The following is a 21,508-nucleotide window of genomic DNA, read 5'->3' as shown; positions in this document are numbered from 1 at the left end:
ATATATATGGTTACTGGTATCAAGGTAGACCGAGATTTTAAAAAGTTGCAGATTTTAAAAAAACTGCAACATTTTCTGTTCTTCCAGGCTTTAATGAGATACCAGAGGAAGCGCTGGAATGACCAGGGCTTTCTCCAGTCGTTTGGAGCAAAGCAAAAAACAAATGCAGCTCTTACTCCACAGGTTGCTGCATGCTTAAAAAAATCCCACCTTTATTTTTAACTTATAAAATTTAGGACATATTTTCTAGTTGAGCCGTGGAGAGAATACTGAATAACATAACAGAGGTTAAAAGTTACAATGGGCAAGCTGCGAGTGGTATGTCTGTTAAGGCAGGCTCTACCACAGCAGATAGCATGACTAATTTACAAACTAATATCAAGTTGTTTGGCATTTGTTTGGCAAAATGATAACAAAATAATAATAACTGAACGATATTCAGATACAGAAATAATATGTGCAAAATAAACAAAGCCAGAGTCCAAAAGTCAAACTTCACCCTGGAGCAAAACACATTCCAACATCTTAAGACAGTTTGAAAAGCCCCTAATCCATCATTTCATCCTGCAAACAAACCTGTGTGCCATGTTTGATTAGCATTTAGATTCCAATAATTATTTTCACTTTCAGGTCTGTTTAAACTGATTTAATAACCACAAGGGAAGTGCTCGAGTTTGTTTCTTGTTCTTCGTTGAAAACCTTTCCTTTCCACTGAGCGAGATCAGATCAAATGAAACCAAAACCAGAAACTACAGAAAAAAGTCAGGTTCAGAAAAAGAAACGGCATCTTTTTCTCTGACGGTGAAAACAATAATCGAAGCAACAAAGAGGTGTGCTTGATCGGCGTCTCTGGTCTTATCAGCTGCTGGCTTCAAAACAGCGCCAGTCTTTACGATTTCTGCTCAGAGGCCAGCCTGCAAACCTGTTCTTCCCGTTAAGTGTCATCAGCACCCCGCCCCAAAACAACCACCGTGAACGACAAAGAAAAACAAAAGCAGGTCCGGTCAAGAAAACACAGCTATTTCTGAAATCTACAGACAGCATCTGAATCACCAGTTTCACCCTCATGCATGTTTCTGGAGAGCGTGAGCAGCAGACAAATTTCAATAAACACTGGGCCTTTTTTTTCTTTTGGTGACTAAAAATCTAAGTTGACCTCCAAGCCACAACACCAGAGGCAAATGTTCAAACTAAGAGACCTCATAGTTTGATATTTTGTCAGTCAAACACTGATTTCCCTGTAATATTACACAGATTCAGAGTGCACTCAGTGTTAGATATCGCAGCTCGAGTTAAAACAGTCCCAGGAATTGGTCAGACTCTTGCACCACCTTTTACAGCGCTTTTTCCAGCAATCACATGAGAGTTAGTCTGCCAGTTTGACCACCGGCACTCGCAGCAGCTCTTCCTTTGCCACTTCATACACCCCTCAGCTTCCTGTTGAAAAATCCAATGCTGTTCTACTCTAATCTCCCCACCCCTGTGTGCAAATATTCAAAAGGCTTCAAATGAAGATGCACTACAGCTCATTTCACAACGCTCTGCAGCAGCCAGATATCTACTTGCACTGAATAAAAAGACACAAGCCTTTTTTCCTTGCTGTCTGACAGTGAAGATTACCAAAACTATTTCTATTCGTCAAGATACCAGGATCAGAATGGGGACCTCCACAGGTCTGGTTCACCCTGGATCCCAGATGTCTGAAGATATCCTATTTATCTGCACAATCAGTTACGTGCAAGGCGGATTACAGTTTCAAATGCACTGAGATACATGCCTTCATTTTGGAGGCATGTCTTGTAGCCTGATGAAACTAAAACTTACGTGTTTGGCTATGTCACTTAGACAAAAATGGGGAAAGTTTGCAACAATGAGAACACCAGTGCACCTGTGAAGTGTAATGGTAGCAGAACCATGTTGCTGAAGTGTTGTGCTTCAGGAGGAACTGATGCACTTTACAAATCGGCAGGTCAGACCAAAACTAAAAGCACAAACTGTTGTCGGCCAGCAAAAGTCTGACTGATACAGCTCTGGGATAAAAGGCTTAATTTTAACATTTCCTTTGCATCAGCAGTCTTGATGTCAATAATATATTTGATCTATTAGAGGAATTGTTACTTATAAGTTACATGTGATGCTTCACGTGTAACTTCTAGAGAGGGTTGTCAGTCATGATGACGTAAAAAAAGTCAGTCAGTCATTAAACTATTCTACAATAATCTTTTATATTGTATGATTAGCTTCACTATAACATTATTGTTTCACTGTACTATGGAGACGGCCCTGGAACAGTGCTGTACGGGTCGCTTGTGTGGGTTTTTACCCTGGAAACAGACAAAGCAGCGTACCGAAACGACTTGTGGAAACGAGGCATAAAAGTCCAAATTCTTCTTACATTTAGCCAAAATCACTAAAAAATTGTGGATTTCGGGGTGGAAAATGCATAAAGAAACTACTGATCACTTTATTTTACCGTTTTAACATTTGAAGCATTGAAAGCTTTGCAGCTGAGATAATAATACCTCCTTACAGCTTCACCTTTGCTGGGAAAGGTGGAAACTGCATTCATTTTTAAACTGGGTAAACTGGCAAGAGCCTCTCAGCAACCAACCAGTCTCGAATGTCGGCCTTTTCGTTTAAATTAAAGTGCTGCTTGCAAACCCATACAAGCACACCGTTCACATTCTGCAAGAATAACTTTAGAGAAACAAGTTAATGTTTGCCAAGCTGCTCAACGTCTTCAATAAACATATTGTAAGAATTTATAAAAGCAGACCAACTGGACATTATAAACCCATTGGTCTATCTCCCCAACCTGCTCTTTTCAAAACTATTGAAGCTATTCGCTCCAGTTGAGCTTGTCTTGTCTTGTTTTATTGCAAACACGCCTTTCTTCCCATTCAAACTCCCGGTGCATGTTTTTATCCGCCTGCTGGTGCGAATGATTGACTGGGAACATGTTGACATGTCCTGGTTCCCTTGCATCACTGCTGATACAATGATTAAGTTAGTGGCATGTCTAGTGAAAAACCTCTGAGTAAAACATGGTGAAGGAGCAGAGTGAGCCCTGAGGTTCATCCGCAAGGGTTCGGTCAGCAAGCACTTCAGACTCAATTTACATTCCAAGGAGCACAATAAAATCTTATCGTGTTGACATGGAAATAATTGAGCTCCATTATCAGAAGACGCTTTGAATATTTGAAAACTGAGTCCCAAAGTGACTAAACTGTTTCGCAGTCATGATGATGAGTCCTGTCGCAATAACAGTGCACCTGCTAAACACAAACCTTTGAGCACAAATGGGAAAAAACTGCTTCCCTCTACCAAGCATCTAGTCTTATTCTTCCCTGTGTGTTGGTTTATGGTTTTACAAACTTTAATTGTGACTACTCATGTCCTCGTTTTACCAAGACTTCATTAGAAAGCCAACACAACACAATCAACAGCTTGATTGAGGCAGTGAAAACCAAACACATAATGCCGGCAGTTTGGTTCTGTTTCTGTCCAGATACCTGTTCCTCAGCAAAGAAAGCTAGAAATGTGCCACGGGCGGGAAGAGGTTTCTGTACACGAAGTTAATAATGCTACCAGGACTAAGTGATCATGCCTCACACGTGTCAACGCAGGAAAAAAATGCTGCAAAGACAAAATAGTTCTTCAATCCAGCTAAGCTTCCCACCTGACACACAATGCCTGCAGTTATGAGCTCAGGAGAGTTTCTCAAGGGGGCTAAAGCCTCATTTCATACTTCGCCCACTTGTCTGGAACAGCTGTGAATCCAATAAATTAGTAACCATACTCCTTTGCCTTTTGACAGTACAGTGAGACATCAATCGCAAGGAGCTGAGCAGACGATGTTTTCTACGACTAAAAGTTTCCTGGGTAAGTTTAAGAAGGCAAACGCAGCAACACAAGAAATAAGAAGGTAGGAAAACCAACAGAAACTGGGCATTTTAGATTACAAACACTGACATGAAGACTTTTTTAAAACCCCGATGCATATAAGAGCAGACTTGTGTAACCCAAGTTTTCAAAAATGTCTCTCGCTGCTCGTCAACAGTCCTTCTTTGTGGTTTCTGCAAAGCTAAAATAGAATCCCTGTGACTGAGAACTTCTATCTTTATGTAATCTGGAAAGCCTGTGCCTGGAGACAATAATAACCATCCCAGTTTTATGGTAGTGAGAAAAAAAAAAGTTTTTATTGAAGCATTATTTCACTAAATTAAAGTAAAAATGGAAATAAGATTCAACCTTATAGGGACAGTTCTAATTTTACATCCTTTGCTAGTTTGTATTTCAGCAGTTTTGGTCTTCACATATCCAACTTTTTGGCAATATGACAAAGCATCCTCTCATTCCCACCTCAGCAAGATATTTCATACTTGCTGCTGATTATAATTTCCTCACACTCTATAGTAAGGAAATGTGATTGTGTGGTGGGTCCAGTAAATGTCTACAACAGATAGTCCCTCAGCAATGATTTGGCTTAATCAAAGGTCCTAATTTATAGCAGTCCACAGGTCAATGCGAGATCATAAAAAAAATCAATAATAATGTCACATCAATGTAAAAGACTTGTTTGCAGGAATCAAAAATAACACTTGCCAAATCAAAATAAGTAGAAAAAGTCATTTCACAAAAGAATAATCTGACTACAGACAATTAAATTAACATGACTCTGCCACCATATTAGCACATGTTCATGCTCAGGTGCCGATGACACAAATACCTATAAGAAAAAAACATGCAGAAAAGGCAGTTTCATATTTCAGAGTTAGATAAAATGATTCACGTGGGCATCAAAAACAGATGTACTCTCAAAATATGTTAAGTAATTTCCTTTTTTTTTTATCCATACCCATTAGTCACATCTCATGACATTTGTGAAAAGATACCTTGTCATATCAATCCCATGTGCATGGTTAAATATAAACCAGACGTGGGCTGGTGGTATAAGATTCTTACAGTAAAATAACCTTGAGTAAAATTAGCATGGCCTTACAGTAGCAGTGTAAAACAAACATACAGGAATGAATTGCTGTATGCACATTTTCTTTTTTTATTCATTGATTTTAGAATTAAGTACAGGATAGGCTGCAGTCAGTATTTTGCCAGATACAGTTACTAATAACCTCTCAACTCTAGCTTTAATACAGCATTACCTTAATAAAGAAGATGAGTGACACAAATTCAGTTTCTACTGCATGGACGTCTGTTTTTTTATGGTCACATATATCATAGCAAATGCATTACTCATGTTACTAATACTTATTTTGTAAGGCAGGGACAAACCCATTGTAACCTTCTTTCAGCCAGCTGACTGGCAGTGAACAGGAAGGGGCTGCGTTACCGGATGGTTCAAACAAACACAGAAGGCATTGGAGTGGTTGTGTGGCATTCCTTTAGAAGGACGTTAAATTGTAGGAACAGTTTGGTGATTACTGAAACCAGAAGTGGTTCCTCTAGCTAGCATGTTTAATTTGCACCATGGTTTCTCTAAAATCCACAATCTTGACGAATATATTAAAATACTGGTGTTAATCTTTAAGAGAAATAGTGCAAAGAGAATAACCTCAAGCTTACAAACGGCAATGACAGTCATCGTGTCCTATATGGAGACTTATTTATCAGTTTTAGTTGTTTTTTTTTTTGTTCAGGAAGTTAAACACTGCTTTCTGCATTCAGCCATGGCTTTGTATCATAAACCTCTTTTAAGATAATAACTTAAACACAACAGGTCAAGAGCTCTTGACATTTATTAGACATAAAGTCAGAGATCTGCCGTCGGGATGAAACATCTGGAACTCTCATAAAAATGTTTATCTCTTTCTGTCTCATACTTTCAGTTAACCTGTGATGGGTGGAGGTAGCTTAGAAGAAAAGTTGTTTCCACCTCTCTGCCTTGCTGATCTTGCGTAATTATTGTCCCTGTGTCCCACCGCTGTCTCACGGGATGCCCTGCCTGCTCTGTCGGTACGGTTCTCTGAACCATTGGGACACATTTCTAATCAATAGAAACACGCCATTTTTTTTTTTCTACCATACATCTGAACTTGCCATTTAAATGGACGAGCGGAAGTCGCTTTCTGCTTACCTTGGGTAAGTCTCGGAGTTGGTTGGCATCCAGCATCAGCTCCTCCAAACTCCGGGCGTAGCGATAAATCTCGTCGGGAACATAATTCAGAGTGCAGTGGCGTTTATCGATCGTTTCGACGTGACGGTTGCACCGCCACAGGGGGATGCAGTGAAACATCACGGCGGGGAGGAAAGGAGAGGGAGATAAATCCCGTATCCGTGCGATAAACAAACTGTGGGGAGGAAAAGGGGGGATGCAACAGTTTGCTACGGCGGGACAGTCCTCAAACTCGATTCACCAACCAGAGCACAAGCGAAGGCGAAACTCGCCGCGAAGTAAACACTGAAACTCCGGGTGTGAACGAGTGGCTACCGAGCTGGCGTTCGGCAGGTCGCGACGAACAGGAGAATCCGCTCTCCGTCGTTGGTTCACTTTGTAGTTCGTAGTTTGGCACCTGTGTTTTCTTCTTCTCGACCTTCGCCGCCAAAAAAAATACTAGTTTCGGAGTAAAAACAACGGGTTACATCTCTGCGTAGCAGAGGGTGGCATTCTGTAGGTATGTTGTTTTATTTTTATTTTTTTTTCCGTTTTGTCCCGGAGTTAATTTCCTCTCCCGTCCAGTTTCTGACCCGGAACATTCACTCCCTCATTCCTATCCTGCGTCATCGCTCCAAGCTGCTCCTCCCTCCGGTCCCTCCTCTGGATAGTCCCGTCCCGCATAGGGCCGCCATGATGGCCCATAAACTCAGAGTGCACACAGGCAGCCTAAACAAATTATGAATCCAAATTTACTGTGATATGCTGTTTTCTTCTCTGTAGGGGATATTGGAGTTTTTAAATTACTTTCTAAATATTTGCTAATTGAACATTTCTGATATTGAGTTTAGTCCCCCACCACACGAGTGGTATGAAAATAACTATGAAGTTATTATTACATCAGTCTTTAAATTTTCGTCCCTGTAATTTGGTTGCTTATATGGATATTTAATTTCAAAAATATTTTAATTTTGTTCAAAATGTCTTCCGTAACTCTTATTGTGCTTGTTGTCCTCCATAGATCTTATCATATTCATGTTTAAAATGCCTTTCATTGCTTCATGTCATTTGTTTTTAGTCATGAGCAGCTAGTCCTGCAAAAAGCACAACTTGTTCCCAGTTGGTGTTGTCTGGAAATTGAAAAGGGCAAGAGTTTGACAAGTTTAAAATAGCATTTTTGAAAAGGGGAGACACGTTGCAACAAATTTCTAGTAACTTGTATCGAAATTAAATTTAAAGTTTGACCAAGTTTTGTTTCAACAGAAGACCTCGCTTAAGCCATTTGTTTAAATAGTTCTCAACTATCTTGTTTTCTTTGAGCTGAGGTTCCTTTTATTAATTTATAGCTCAGCATTTAGATAAAAATAAACTTTTAAAAGAAATGTCTACAAGTGATCATGTACATGGACTGTACATAAAAAATGCATTGTGTCAAAATCACATTTTTCTGGTAACTGCTTACTTTTACCACTTTGGAAAAAGGTGATTACATGTGCATCAGTTTCCTCAAAAGTTTTTGAGGAAGCCATTTTGAGTTTCCTCAGAAACCATCCTCTGACAAAGTACCTTCACAAATAAATCATGCTAAAATCATTCCTACTGACTAACAGATCTGGATATATGCTGATGAAAATCCACCCTGTTTTTTTATCCGTAATTTCTTCCTTCTTTCCAGGTCGAAAGTTGACCTTAGTTCCATCAAACCGTATTAAACTCTAGAGTTTACATAATTTAGTGCAAATCACAGGTCATGTTTATGTGAGGTGCAATGGGTTTGTTTCATCACAAGTAACTAAAATGTGTTCCACTGAAAATATGCAAATACTCCCAATTGTTCAAATGTGTGTTCATGCAGAAAAAAGATGAAGCATTTTGTGGCCCACACACAAACAGACCTCCTACAAATGACAAGTCATTGCAATTCATAAGGACATTTTTGCTATTGTTCAAGTTGCTACTGAGTAGAAGTGCGACATATCTACAACTGATAATTCACTAAAACGTCTGACTTTAGGAAAAAAAACTGTTTTCCAGCTTAAAAATTTTGAGAGAAATAAATCCTCTAGGGGGAGCCACATCCCAGTTAGCGGTTTTAGATTGAAGCATTCAAGACTTAAAAGGTTTTTGTAGTACTGGTGACCTTTATTTAACAGTAGACAGAAAGGAAGTAGGGAAGATAGAAGGGAAGAAAGAATAAGGGCAGCAAATGGTCCACGGTCAGGAATTAAACAACTGCGTTGAGAACTGCAGCCTCTAGGTACATCTGTTACACTGAGCCATGTGGCACCCCCATTAAAGACAAAATATTAAACTGGTTCAATTTGCAGAGTTCATTCTCAGTTTTATTTAATTGAGATCAAGCAGAAAAGGATGGGAATAGCCTTAATTTCAGTATATCACAGTAAAGACACACAATATAATTTGAAGTTAATGATAATGTACATAATTCTTCATATGCAACCTGTAAATAGAAACATCTTAGAGTTCATCTCCGTCCCAACTGTTTCCTAAACGCCTTTAAGGATTTTGCCATCATTGGAGCAACTTCTGTGAAAACAACAAAAATGGATTACAGAGCAGGAATTTGACATTTAGTATTATGCTCATCTACTACATTTTCTAATTTGACTGCAGAAAAAAAAGTAGCAACATTTATCTGAGAAATTGCTGTCAAGTCACAAACACTCAGCTCACTTATTTTTTTGCGAGGATCTTGGTTGTTGCTTCCGCCAGAGCCGCTGGTGCTGCTAGACCTGTAGGGCTCATTGCAGCTGGACCTCATTGGGTTTTCCTGATGTTTATTACTGTAAACATGCAAAAAAATATATATAGGTTTAGATGATTCATATGAATATTTAAAAAGAAAATAAGAGCAGTGATTAAAGCAGTACTAAACAACAAAAGCCCTAAAGCTGCCTCCAAGCAGAAGAAACCCATTTGTCTGGCACACACTCCCAGTTCTTGTTTGTTTAGCATAATTCAAAAAGCATTTCCTTCACCGTTATCACACAAGTCTGACCCTTACAGGCTGCTGTTGTCTAGTGATCACTTTGTGCTTTTATGTGGAAGAGCCAGATACATGTTTTATCAAAGATAAGAGCATGCACAATGCTGCATCAGAAAGTTATAAAGTCTATAAGACACAAAGACATGACAAGCAACATCCAGAATAATTCCAAACAAGCAACTGAGAAACGGCCTAAAATTTCAGTATGTTGGTGGCATCCACCTGCACTTGAGCTGATGAGGCTGCTGCACAGCAGTTCCATGAATTTCCTGCTGAATTCGCACATCTCTTGGCGGCTTGGCAACGGTGTGAATAAATGCCATCTTCACCTGCCGTCCTAAAAGGGGCAAAAACAGGGCATGGTGACTGGAAGGCCTTTATTAGCCATTAAAAATAACATCTAAAATAGCAATTTAATTATGTTATGTTTAGCTCTTTAAATTTTTTTTTTACTTGATACGACCAATAATTTAGTGTGAGTTTTTATTTATAGTCTTGTGATTGTCTTTCTCAAACAAATGCCACTACTAAAGTGGTCTGGTTTGTATTTGTGTTTTGCCATGTAGATGTTGAATAAAAACTTTTTTTATTGTTTAATTGTAGTAGTATAATTTCACCTAGATATTAAAAAAAGTTAAGTCAATTGGTCAAATATACCCTCTTAAGACATGACTGTTTTTAACCATGTCTGGTGTCCAAAACTTCCCATTAAATAAACATAGCACAATAACTTTATTATATAGTTCACTTCAGACTGTCGAGGATCGTAATCCACGTCTTCCCGGTTTTCTTGGCTGTAAAATGTCTCGACACAGAGGGCCATTACTCACTCTTAGGAATCATTTAAAATGTGAGCGAACATGTCATGCCATTCAAGTAAGGCAGATGTGTTTTAGGAAATGGTTTCAAGAAAACTGACTCATCCAAGCCTGCTTACATCTAAAGTGAGAGAAATATTAAGGTTTTAAAACTAGGAATATCACAAGACTAGATGAGGGCGCAAGTTCATCTTGCCAACAAGAACAGTCAGATTGATCATAATCTCACATTTTTTTCTGATTCAGTTTTTGTCAAACATCAAAGACAACCTGAAGAGCTTTTTACTACTTTAGCCGTGCTCAGGATCTTGCTAGATTCCCAGAGATTGTGTAGATTTTGATTTTCTCAAAAATGAGGAAAATTATCTGTTTGAAAGATAAATCCAGAGTCCTGCACCAAATGCATATCTCGTTCTAAAATTGTGCAGTCATTACATTAAACTCGTCCTTTAAGAAAGCAAAGAGCTGTTTTCAGAGCAGAGAACCCACCCTTCGGCTTCTGAGATTGTGCCGAGACGATCGTTTTTGTCAGTCTTTTGAGCTTCCTCTCCCTCTCCTCAGACAGTCTGATATACATCTCTTTCCATGACTCATATTCCTGAAGTTTGCAGTCTTTGAAATCCCTCTGGCAGTGTTTTCCCCATAAGTGGTCTGTCACTCCGATGTATATCTGTTGGAAGAAGGATAAAGTCAACTCATAATCATTCAAGCATTCCAAAACGGTGCATATAGTGAGTATATAACTTGAACAAAAAAATTTTAAGATAAATTAAACAACCAAAATGAGAATTGCTTGCAAACATGTGCAGTATACTGTTTGCTGTTCAACGAAGAGCCCCGTCTGCCGTCCTTCCAACTTCTAGTCCTGTGCTGGGGTAGATCACTTCCCCAACTGCAGTATACTTTCCCATATATGGGAAAGTGATTTGCAACTTTAACGTTAAATTGTTTCTCACATAAGAAAGCAGTTCAAGAATGAATGCAGGTTTTGTGATGGTAGATAGAATGATTATCTCAGAAAAAGCAATGATCCAGTAGGCTAAGCATCTTGACAAACATGACAAATGGTATGTAGATATTGCTCATCTACAGACAGACATATTGTTCATCTACAGAGAGACTTATAAGAGTATAACATGTAGGCAGTATAATGGAATGTACAATACTAGTGTGCAAAGGAAAGTGTGGAACTAAGCTTTGATTAAATTCAACACGCCCCTGAATGTTGTGCTCATGGGAGCCAGTAAAATAATCTCTAATAATTGATTAATGGAAAATTAATCTGCAACAAAGCTTTTGGTTTATGCAAGTAAGTTTATTGAGGTAATCCAAGTTCTGAGTCCTACTGCACCTAAATCATGTATTCTTAATATTTCTACAATAACAATAATCATACCAGACTTCAGACTGATCTGTTTGAATTTGGATAGTTCGATCTGTGAGCTACTTCAGATTTACTTTCCCCCGTTCTGTTGGCCGGATTTATGCTGCTCAAGTACGACACTTAGTGGCTGTCTAACGCCATTACATTATCCTTAAGAGGGATTTAATTCAGAGCCTTCAATCAGTTGATATCTGGTGTGCTCTTAAAACTATTAGTGAAAAAATACAATGTCAATGTACTTTTCTAAGTGAAGTTAAACATTGGAGTTGTATATTTTTATAATTGCAAGAGGTAACTCAGGAGTTGAACCACTCTGAAATTTTACATCAAGCTTGATAGTATTAAAAAGATGTAAGTCTGGAGTGCTAGGAAGATCAACAAATGTAAGGCTCTTACACAGATATAAATTTTAGGCAGCAAAACCTTTCCATCAATATCGTACTCTGAACAGCTGCAGCAATTTCAACAGTAGTAGTTTGATCGCTGTGCACACTGAGGTGGTCGGTCCTGTCCTGTACAAGACAGTGACTCAATCACCATAAAACACCAAGGACACTATTTTTACTAATTGTGGGGGAAAAAATGGGTACGATTATTATTTCTACAAACCTGTTTGTGACAAGGAAGCACAGAATTTGCCCACATGTAGCCACCGTATGTCTGACAGAACTTTAAAGTTTTTTTCTTAGTTGGGGAAGTGATCTACCCCAGCACAGGACTAGAAGTAGGAAGGACGGCAGACGGGGCTCTTTGTTGAACAGCAAACAGGACATCAGCTGGTTCAAATATATTTCTGTTTTGTCTCAAAATAATAAAACATACTATAGCTTTAGTTATGTAGCTTAAGAGTTACACTAAGAGAGGTCAAGAAAATTATTGGGTAAATTTCTTCAGCTCAATGTAAGCACAAAGACACAAAGTTTTAAATATGAGAGCTGTGTCACTATAATACGTCCACAAGCTTGCTGGAAGTCATCAGCTGCCCATCACTCTCATTTTAAACATTGTCCTGGTACTAATCAAGATATTGATTATCTTCTTACTGGGTTATATTCCTCTATTCGCAGCAGCTGCTCTGGTGTACACCGCTCCAGTACTGGTTCAAGAAGTTCAAATGGGACTCCACCGGTCTCGTAGAGCACTGAAAAGAGATGCATGCTTCTAAATATAAAATCCAAATACCTTGCAAAAGCTTTCAGACACTACTCACAGTTGAGGTTGTTCTGGAGTGTGCGTATACACTGTTGAAACAAGCTCATCATAGTCGGGAGGAAAAGGGTTTTGGCACCAGAGTACACTTGCATCTTCTTATTCAGTCGCTGACCAGTGAACACTACAGACTCCTCCGAAACATCACAAGAATCCGGCTCCTTATCAACTTCAATAAAGAAAATATATCAAGAACAACTAAAAGAGAGATTACAGATGTAATTTCTAACAAGTATTACCTTTTTTTTCGAAGTAGTAGTCATTGTGTGAAGATTTTTCCAGTTCTGGGAGAGCGACGGGTAATGGGACATCCATCAAATGCATTAAAGATTTCTGTGTCTTCTGGCATATTTTTAAGAATTGTTACAAAAAAAACAACAAAAAAAACTATGGCATCCAGTTTACACAAAGTTTTAAATATTAGGTATACCTGTTCTGGAAAAGAAGTAGATGATTTCAGAGGCTTGGTCCCTGGATGCTTTGATGTTGGTTCTTTTGACGAAGTCTTGACCATTTTCGGAGCTTTCTTCACTCCTGAATGTTCTTTCTTCTTCTCCACATTCACGTCATAGTTCAAGTAAGACTCAAAAGACATGGAGGGTTTCTCCTCATTACCATTAATCTCTGCATCTTGGTGCCCCATTTTGGCTTTTTTGTGTTTTGAATATTTCTCACTATCAGGATCTGGATGGGGTTTTAGATTGTCATGCTTTTCATAGTCTGTTTTTTTTCTTTTTCTGTTTCGAGTCTCTGAGCTCCTCGACATCTCCAGAGGTTTGTCCTCTTTGGCCAATTTTAATGTTTTTGAGTACTTGTCATTGGATGAAAAGGTCTCTCTGTTTTTCATCAATTCTTTTGATGGCTTTGACTTTGTGTTTGATTCTCGTTCTCTCTCAGAGGTTCCATTCAACTTTTCCCTAGACTCAGATTTGGATTTTTTATAAGAACCCTCAAAGGATTTGTTTCCATGCGCGTTATTACTGTTTTGTTTCCTCATCTTGGAGGCAACATTGTCGTCCATCTTGTCCTCTTGTATTTCAGCTCTGCTTTTTGAAATGTCCTTCCAAAGTTGTGTCTTGCTTTCTTCTTGACGCTTTTTAACATTCTTGTCCACACTGAGTTTTCTTTTCTGCTCTTCAAACTCTTCTTTTTTACTCAGCATTTTGTGGGCCTGTTCATCTGAAGTATCTTGATCCTCATGATTAGATGTAGGGCAGTTATTGTTATTGTCATTCTGTGGACTCCCATTATCAGAACAGCTTTGGTCATCCTCTTTGTTTTTAACAGAAATGCTATCCAACCATGCTGGATCATCACCATGGCTGCATAAAGTGACGATTTAAGATTGGGATAAAAAATTAATTCAGGAATATTCAAGCAAATTTTACAATCAAAAATTTAATAAATTACCTTGTGGATTCCTTTGGAATCATTTTTTTCCAGCCTTTAACTAGCAACTTGGCAAATTCTCCCACTTGTTTGTGTCTTCGCAGGGAGTTAACCGTTTTGCCAATTCCAGTTTCCTATTGTGAATTTCAAAACTCATTAGAGCATACAGTAAAATTTTTAAAATATCTGTACTTGTTCTATAGCATACACACTTACAGAAAGAATATCTAGTGTGATATCCAGATCCTTTAATTTCTGCAAAATCTTTAGAACCTGAAAGAAGAATAGGAGACATATTGGGTGAGTTTATGTTTTTGAAAGTTGCTGTACTATAAGAAAAATCAGTAAGGAAAGTCATTTTAAAATGAAAGTGCAGAATGAAACAATCCCATTTCCTTTTTCATGTAGTTATTTGCACATTTGTATTTGTGAGCAATTCAATCATTTATGAGCAGTGACATTGAGAGGCGTAGCAAATACTTTACCGACACCTGAGGTGTGAAAGGATCTCAACATATAAGAAAAAGGGCAATTTATTTGGTTTTTATTACTTAAAAAAAGAAAATTAAGTCAAACTAAAATTAAAAAGTTATTGTTTTTCTTTAATCTCACAAATGTTTGCAAATAGATCACCTGTGGGACATTTTTGTTAATTTTTTTTTACATATAATTTTCATGCACATTTGTAAATATAATTTATGTTTATAAGGAATCATGGAACCCATTCGGTAGAATGACTCTTGTATTTTTTTCTAGACTCACCAGAATTTTAGAAGTGTGTTCATCTTATGTTGTATTTCAATTTTTCTACTTTATTGAGTAGAAAATGGGCAGCTGATGACTTTACAAGAGGAAAAAGTGTCTGTTTAATTTTTATATCTCTCATTTTGAAAACAGAAATCAAACTACTACTTTTTTTCCCCCTTCACATTTCTGGTGAGAAATATACAATTATTGTAGGCTATAAAATGTATTTTATGAATAAGCCGGCCAATAGATAGATGAATGCACTGAAACTAACAGTTGAAGCACCAAATAAGGCAGTGCTGGGTTGGGGTCAACACAGCCGCTGACTGTGCATTTAGAGCAGATCTATGTATGGATACTCACACCCACCAATCTCACTCCCTAATCTATAAATGGTTACTGGCTTCATGTCTTTAAAAACTGATGCAATTTCCATTTCATGTCTGCATTTAAAGTGCTTTCAGTGAAAATTCGTCCAATATTTAAATGCAGCGTTACAACTGCCTGCACAGCGCCCCCACCTTCTCTAATGACGGACAACAGCAATAAGTTGAGCAGATGGGTGAGATGCCAGTTTTAGCCTGAGGTTTTCCCACATAAACAGGACGGACTCTTACATCTATACGTTTTAAGACTTGAGCATGTTCTCAGCTTCTACCACGTTAGCCTTAAAGAAGACACACTTTCTTGGAATATACTAGGTACTAATTTATGTTTTTAAATTTAAATATATCTTAAATACGGCAAACATTATGAGATTAAATCGAGTGGTTGGGAACTTTTCTAGTGTATTAGGATAATTGGAGGTCTTAAATAGAGGGTTGTATCGGCTGCTATAAAAGAAAAATCTAAATGTAAACTTTTTTTCCCTACTTTGTTGGTTTTATGTGCGGACTTAAATAAATAAAGAAATCAAATCTACCGTTGTAGGTTCTGCTTTGTCTGACAGCTGAAGTTTGAACCGCATGATTCTCTTCACCACATCTGAGCTTCTGGCCATCACGACGGTTCACGTGCAGCCGCTTGCGCACACCGGGCAGCGCGCGCCCATTGATTACAGTAATATAATGGGCGGGACCGAGAAAACGCTACCCCTACTCGAGATAATAAATTAGATCAAATAACATTTGTATTGTTTAATGGTGTTGTGAGAAGAAGTTCTTGTATTTTCTTCTGTTTTTATTATTATTATTATTATTATTATTATTATTATTATTATTATTATTATTATTATTATTATTATTATTATTATTATTATTTAACTCTAGAAAAAATACTAAAGGGGTCACGTGAACAACAGCAGGGACTAAAACAATGATTATCTATTATCTATACATTAAATTAACTTAAAGGTTAAATTAATTATAACTCTAAATTTAAAAACAATAAATTGTTAATTCACAAGATTAAGTATTGAATATGAAGTCGGTCAACACTTTGCGACCACCAAAGCTTCAATTCTTTAGAAAAGTCTTTCCACAAGATTTAGGTGTTTAGGCTTCTAGGAATCTGTGACTCCTTGTAGATTTAGAATATCCTGTCAAATGTGAGGTAAGACACTGATGTTGGGTGAAAATTGTTCTTCCTATCTGAAGACAGAATTCTATGAAGGACAAGTTCGCCAAATCAAAATTGTTTTCAAAGTCATATTGCGGGCTACTTTTTTGTTCAAGATGGTTATTGTAGAGAGAATAATATTTTATATCCTTTGTTCCTGAAGAAATTCACAGCACCTGCCCCAAGGCAGAAGAAGGGAGTGATGGAATAGGTGCCTTCACAGATTACAGAATGGTGGTGATTGTTGTCACCCAGTGATTTAACTTTCCTGTCTGGTTTCACATAAATAATAAATAATAAATTCATAATAAATGGAGACTACCGTGGGGAATTATTTGTTGAGGAGAATCTCTGGTCCCTGCTTGCTGCCATACAGTTGTTGATTGGCACTCAGTTCTATGGAGGAGGAGTTTACCCCATGTCTTTCTGTGGAGGTGAAAACTGGTCTCTCTTTCTCCTGCTCCAGTAACTGGAGGCACAGGTTCCTTCTTCTTTGGCCTCAATTCCATTCTCAGGTAAGTTGAGCTTCACAAGACTTTATCATGATAATGACATTGAAAATGCAGCTGAGAAAAGGGAGTGTTTTATTGCTAAATATATTTTATAGAGCTCTGTACAGAAATACTACAAGCATTAAGTCAACTGAGTATGCGATGCCGTGAAGAGATTTTATTCCCACGTGGAGGGTGCAGACTTATTTAGGATAATCTAAAATGTTTATGACGAGTAAAAGGATACAACAGAGTGTTTTTAGTTTCAATTTGAATTGCCAGAGGACACGAGGGAGGCCTGCTGCTCAAGTCCTAAAGACTATAAAAGGAGGGTCATGAGAGAGCCACCCAGCAATGCTATTCCTGGACTTGCTACTGATAAACTGCGACAGATGCATGGGGGGCATGTTGAAATACTCCTGCTTTGCAGAATAAACTGGTTGCACTCATGTTAAGCTGTCAAGGAATGGTTTTATCAAAATTCATTTCAATTTTTAGAAAAATAAATAAGAAATACAGAGTTTTGAAAGGAAAGATTAGTGTAAAGTAAACAGTTCAAAAAATTAACAACCACTACCAGCCTAATATTGGTTATGTAGGTTCCTTGCCACCTGAAATAGCTCCTACAATTCAAAGCATAGACTGTCTGATACTAAGAAATAATTGTTTGTATTGCCACTGAGATTGGGTCAATATCTACTAAGGTTTCTTTTGACTGTTGTTTTAAAACATCACAAGAGGTTTCAGGCCCAGGTGAAACTTCACTCATGACTTTGGTGTCTTTAAGAGTAAATGTTTTGACCCTGAGGGTTCTGCCACAGAGTAATGGTTCTTCTATTACGTTTAGCTTGTCAGAAATGTGTACTTAATGCCTGCAATCGCAATGTTGATTAGAGTACACTTAAGTAGGATGCATTTGTTACACCTCATTTGCTGAATCATAGAATGATTTCTGCATTTTTCTTAATCTCTGAAATGATTTTCTGGTAAACTCTGACATGTGTCCACTTTTTCAGAAGGATACGGGTTGCGTTCCACTGCTACAACCATGGCACCCAAAAAGAACAAGACGACCAAGAAGAGCAAAGGAGACATAAATGACATTATGGTGGAAAACAGTCCCATTAACAAGATTAATGGACTAAACGCTCTGATTGAGGGAGGAAACGGCTTCAGCTGCATTTCAACTGAAGTTACAGATTCTGTGTACGCACCAAATCTTCTGGAGGGTTTGAACAACATGCGACAAGAAAGCTTCCTCTGTGACCTCACTGTCACCACCAAATCAACAACATTTGATGTCCACAAGGTTGTCATGGTCTCTTGCAGTGAGTACATTAGAAATATCTTGAAGAAGGATTCGAGTCTTCAGAAGATTGACCTGAATGATCTCTCACCAGTTGGTCTGGCGACTGCAATTACATATGCCTACTCAGGAAAGCTTACCTTATCCCTTTACAGTATCGGCAGCACGATTGCTGCAGCCAGATTGCTTCAGATCAACACCCTGGTAAAAATGTGCAGTGATTTCCTCATGCAGGAACTCAGTGTAGAGAACTGCATGTATGTGGCCAATATTGCCGATGCCTATGACCTTAAAGAAACCAAGCAAGCAGCTCAAAAGTTCATGCGGGAGAACTTCATTGAGTTTTCTGAAATGGAGCAGTTCCTGAAGCTAACATATGAGCAGATCAGTGAATTTCTCTCTGATGATTCCTTGCATCTACCCTCTGAAGTCACAGCCTTCCAGATTGCCATGAAATGGTTGGACTTTGACGAGAAAAGGCTAAAGTACGCAGCAGATCTCCTAACTCTCATCCGCTTTGGAACAATCTCTGCTCAAGACCTTGTTAATCATGTCCAGAGCGTTCCTAGGATGATGCAAGACCCTGAATGCCACCGGTTACTTGTTGATGCCATGAATTACCATCTCCTCCCATATCAGCAGAACATCCTCCAGTCACGTAGAACAAAGGTACGCGGTGGCCTCAAGGTGATTCTCACAGTTGGAGGGCGTCCTGCTTTGACGGAGAAATCTCTCAGCAAAGATGTGCTCTACAGAGATGAAGATAAAGTTTGGAATAAGTTGACGGAAATGCCAGCAAAGAGTTTTAACCAGTGTGTGGCAGTACTGGATGGCTTTCTGTACATAGCAGGTGGTGAGGACCAGAATGATGCAAGGAACCAGGCAAAACATGCTGTTAGCAACTTCTGCAGGTACCAGCTACTCTATTTGGGTTTACTTTCTGTCACTTTTCTGTGGTGACTTATTGCTTGTCATTGTTTAGGTATGACTCCCGCTTTAACACCTGGATTCACTTGAACAACATGATCCAAAGACGCACCCACTTCAGCCTCAACACCTTCAACGGCCTCCTGTTTGCTATTGGCGGTCGAAATGCTGATGGTGTCCAGGCCTCCATGGAGTGCTATGTACCCTCCTCTAATCAGTGGCAGATGAAAGCTGCCATGGAGGTGCCACGCTGCTGTCATGCCAGCTCTGTTATTGATGGTAAGATCCTAGTATCAGGAGGCTACATCAACAATGCCTACTCCAGGGCTGTGTGCGCCTATGACCCCTCCACTGACACCTGGCAGGACAAAAGCAGTCTGAGCACTCCCAGAGGGTGGCATTGTGCTGCTACTATTGGAGATCGAGCCTACGTTATTGGCGGCAGCCAGCTTGGAGGGCGAGGAGAGAGAGTTGATGTCCTCGTTGTTGAATCTTACAACCCACACAGCGGCCAGTGGAGCTACTGCGCACCCCTTCACACAGGGGTTAGCACTGCTGGCATTTCCATTTTGAACAACAAGATCTATCTCCTGGGGGGCTGGAATGAGGGTGAGAAGAAGTACAAGAAGTGCATCCAGGTTTACAACCCTGATCTCAATGAGTGGACTGAAGATGACGAGTTGCCAGAAGCTACAGTTGGCATTTCATGCTGTGTCGTCACCATACCTACAAGGAAAACACGGGAATCCAGAGCCAGTTCAGTTTCATCTGCTCCAGTCAGTATATAAGGGTTTAGAGCGCAAAAATTATATAGTTCAGTCGATCAGATCTCCACTTTGTCTGTTGCATTCTTGGTACCAAATGGACAGCATGTTTCTTTATTTAACTAAAGTTTAGCTAAATTGCAAGGTTTATCACATGTTTAGAAACTATTTCATTACCGCTACACTTTGCTTTTTTGATGCAAAATAATATTTTAAAATGATACAAAACATAATATCGCATAACAAATTTTTAAAGGGGCCAATTCAACTGGAATATTTTTACTTCAGCCGCTACAATTAAACTAAGGCAAATTTCATCTAAAATCATGATAGGTTTAAAGAAACATGAGAACAATGTTGATCAAAGTTATAATGTAATTTTCTACTGTGATCTTCTCATACTGTACTTGAATAGAATAAGAAGCTGCAGAAGGAATGAGTGTGATGACACCTACCAGGAGTAGGTGCTTGTGATCAGTGCTTCAGCGTCTTCAATGAATCTACTGCATCTCAGTTGCAGCATACAGTACACCTAAGCTGTATGCATTTTCTGTTTTAATCACTGCTGGTATAATTCAAACAGGTTCTGTGCTGAAAATAGGTGACTGGGTTCATAAATGGGTTCTGATGGGAATAATTTATTTTAAAAAATACAAAGAAAAATCCAAGACAGCAACAAAGTTCAGAGCCTGAGCTTGTCCTTAAGGTCATAAATTTCCTGACTGCTCATGTCTTTATGTTTTATGATTGTTTTTAAATTAAAGTGATGACTTGTTATCTTCTCTGCGAACTGTGTTTTATCACAAAGGAACATTTTGTAAAATTATTTTTTCAACTATTTTTTATTATATTTTGCGGGTGTCCAGGTATCCAAGGTCTTATTATAGAGCAAAACAAAAAAACTTAAAAATGACCAGCATGTTATGCTGGTCTTCATATTATGAGGATATTTAAATATCAATATTTTGCTTTTAGTATTTAATTTTAAACCATTGCAGTATTATAAAAAAAAAAGTCAAATATTGCTTCAACAAATTTGTATCAACTGATTCTCCTTTTGTTTTTGTAGAGCAGCTGAAACAAATTAAGTTTAGAGGGTTTTCTTCTCTTGTTAATGTACACATTTACAAATTAATGCCTCTGCTTCAGTATTATTGTAAAAGAGAAAAAATGTTTTGCTTTATTTTTTTATGTTGTTTTACCCACACTTACAGAATTAAAAGGGAATTTACTTCTGGTAAATCTGAACTTTTATCAAACCACTGCCCCTTGGATAGCAGTTGTTGCATTTTTTTCTGATCTTTGAGAAACTGCAAAATGAAGAACAAAATGGAAAACCACTGTCATTTCTCTAAGCCAACAACAACAGTGTTTCAGTATGATACTTCATCATATTATGTGTAACACAGAGCCACAATAGAGGATCCTTTCTGCTCTAAGCCGTCTATTTTGAATTTTTGAAGAAAATAGTATAGTTCAAATTGCTGTAACATTAAATTTTCCTATGAGATTAACACAGTATGTTTGAATTTGAATTTAAATTTGACTAAGGATTTTACTTTTAATTTGAAATATGCCATTTAGAATCCTAATCAAGCTACTAGAAACTCATATCATTTAAGAACACAGGAAGAAAAAAGGTAAGAACATAAGGTAAAAGTTACAACAAAAAAAAAAAAACACTTATTTACAACGCAACATTTATTTAGTGGTCATTGATGTATTAGTTCTATGTCATTAGAGCACATTTTCCCTGCTTAGATATTGCCTTGTAACCAGAGCATGACTTGCACACCC

At 38.2% G+C, this 21,508-nt stretch overlaps 3 protein-coding genes across 4 annotated transcripts in view; 1 reads left to right on the top strand and 2 right to left on the bottom strand.

Annotated features, from left to right (window-relative positions):
* lrrc1 (leucine rich repeat containing 1) overlaps window positions 1-6,736 on the bottom strand; it is a 25,837-nt gene extending 19,101 nt beyond the window's left edge. Inside the window, exon 1 of the mRNA XM_008429797.1 lies at window positions 6,095-6,736. Coding sequence (XP_008428019.1) covers window positions 6,095-6,253 — 159 coding nt within the window. The 5' untranslated portion in view covers window positions 6,254-6,736. The remainder of the gene's footprint in view (window positions 1-6,094) is intronic.
* A 1,696-nt stretch (window positions 6,737-8,432) lies between these two features.
* On the bottom strand, window positions 8,433-15,712 carry eloal (elongin A, like). Of its 2 annotated transcripts, none has more exons than XM_008429794.2 (11): window positions 15,589-15,712; window positions 14,136-14,192; window positions 13,941-14,053; window positions 12,961-13,852; window positions 12,770-12,869; window positions 12,532-12,699; window positions 12,365-12,462; window positions 10,427-10,607; window positions 9,342-9,456; window positions 8,807-8,916; window positions 8,433-8,659 (listed from the first exon to the last, which is right to left on the bottom strand). In XM_008429794.2, exons 1-11 carry the CDS (start codon window positions 15,664-15,666, stop codon window positions 8,598-8,600), a joined length of 1,974 nt encoding a protein of 657 aa, XP_008428016.1. In that variant the 5' UTR covers window positions 15,667-15,712; the 3' UTR covers window positions 8,433-8,597. The 2 variants fall into 2 exon arrangements, with proteins under 2 accessions (XP_008428016.1, XP_008428015.1); XM_008429793.2 differs by having other exon boundaries at window positions 12,770-12,872; window positions 15,589-15,711.
* Window positions 15,713-16,634: 922 nt separating this feature from the next.
* Window positions 16,635-20,493, top strand: klhl31 (kelch-like family member 31). Its single transcript, XM_008429792.2, has 3 exons — window positions 16,635-16,738; window positions 17,731-18,931; window positions 19,003-20,493. The coding sequence occupies exons 2-3, from the start codon at window positions 17,763-17,765 to the stop codon at window positions 19,733-19,735; spliced, it is 1,902 nt and encodes a 633-aa protein (XP_008428014.1). The 5' UTR covers window positions 16,635-16,738; window positions 17,731-17,762; the 3' UTR covers window positions 19,736-20,493.
* Window positions 20,494-21,508: the final 1,015 nt, after the last annotated feature.

Source organism: Poecilia reticulata, linkage group LG15 (genome assembly GCF_000633615.1).
Source record: "Poecilia reticulata strain Guanapo linkage group LG15, Guppy_female_1.0+MT, whole genome shotgun sequence".
In the NCBI taxonomy this organism is placed as follows: Eukaryota; Metazoa; Chordata; class Actinopteri; order Cyprinodontiformes; family Poeciliidae; genus Poecilia; species Poecilia reticulata.
The sequence above is the reverse complement of the archived record's forward strand: the minus strand, read 5'-3'. Positions and strand labels throughout refer to the sequence as shown.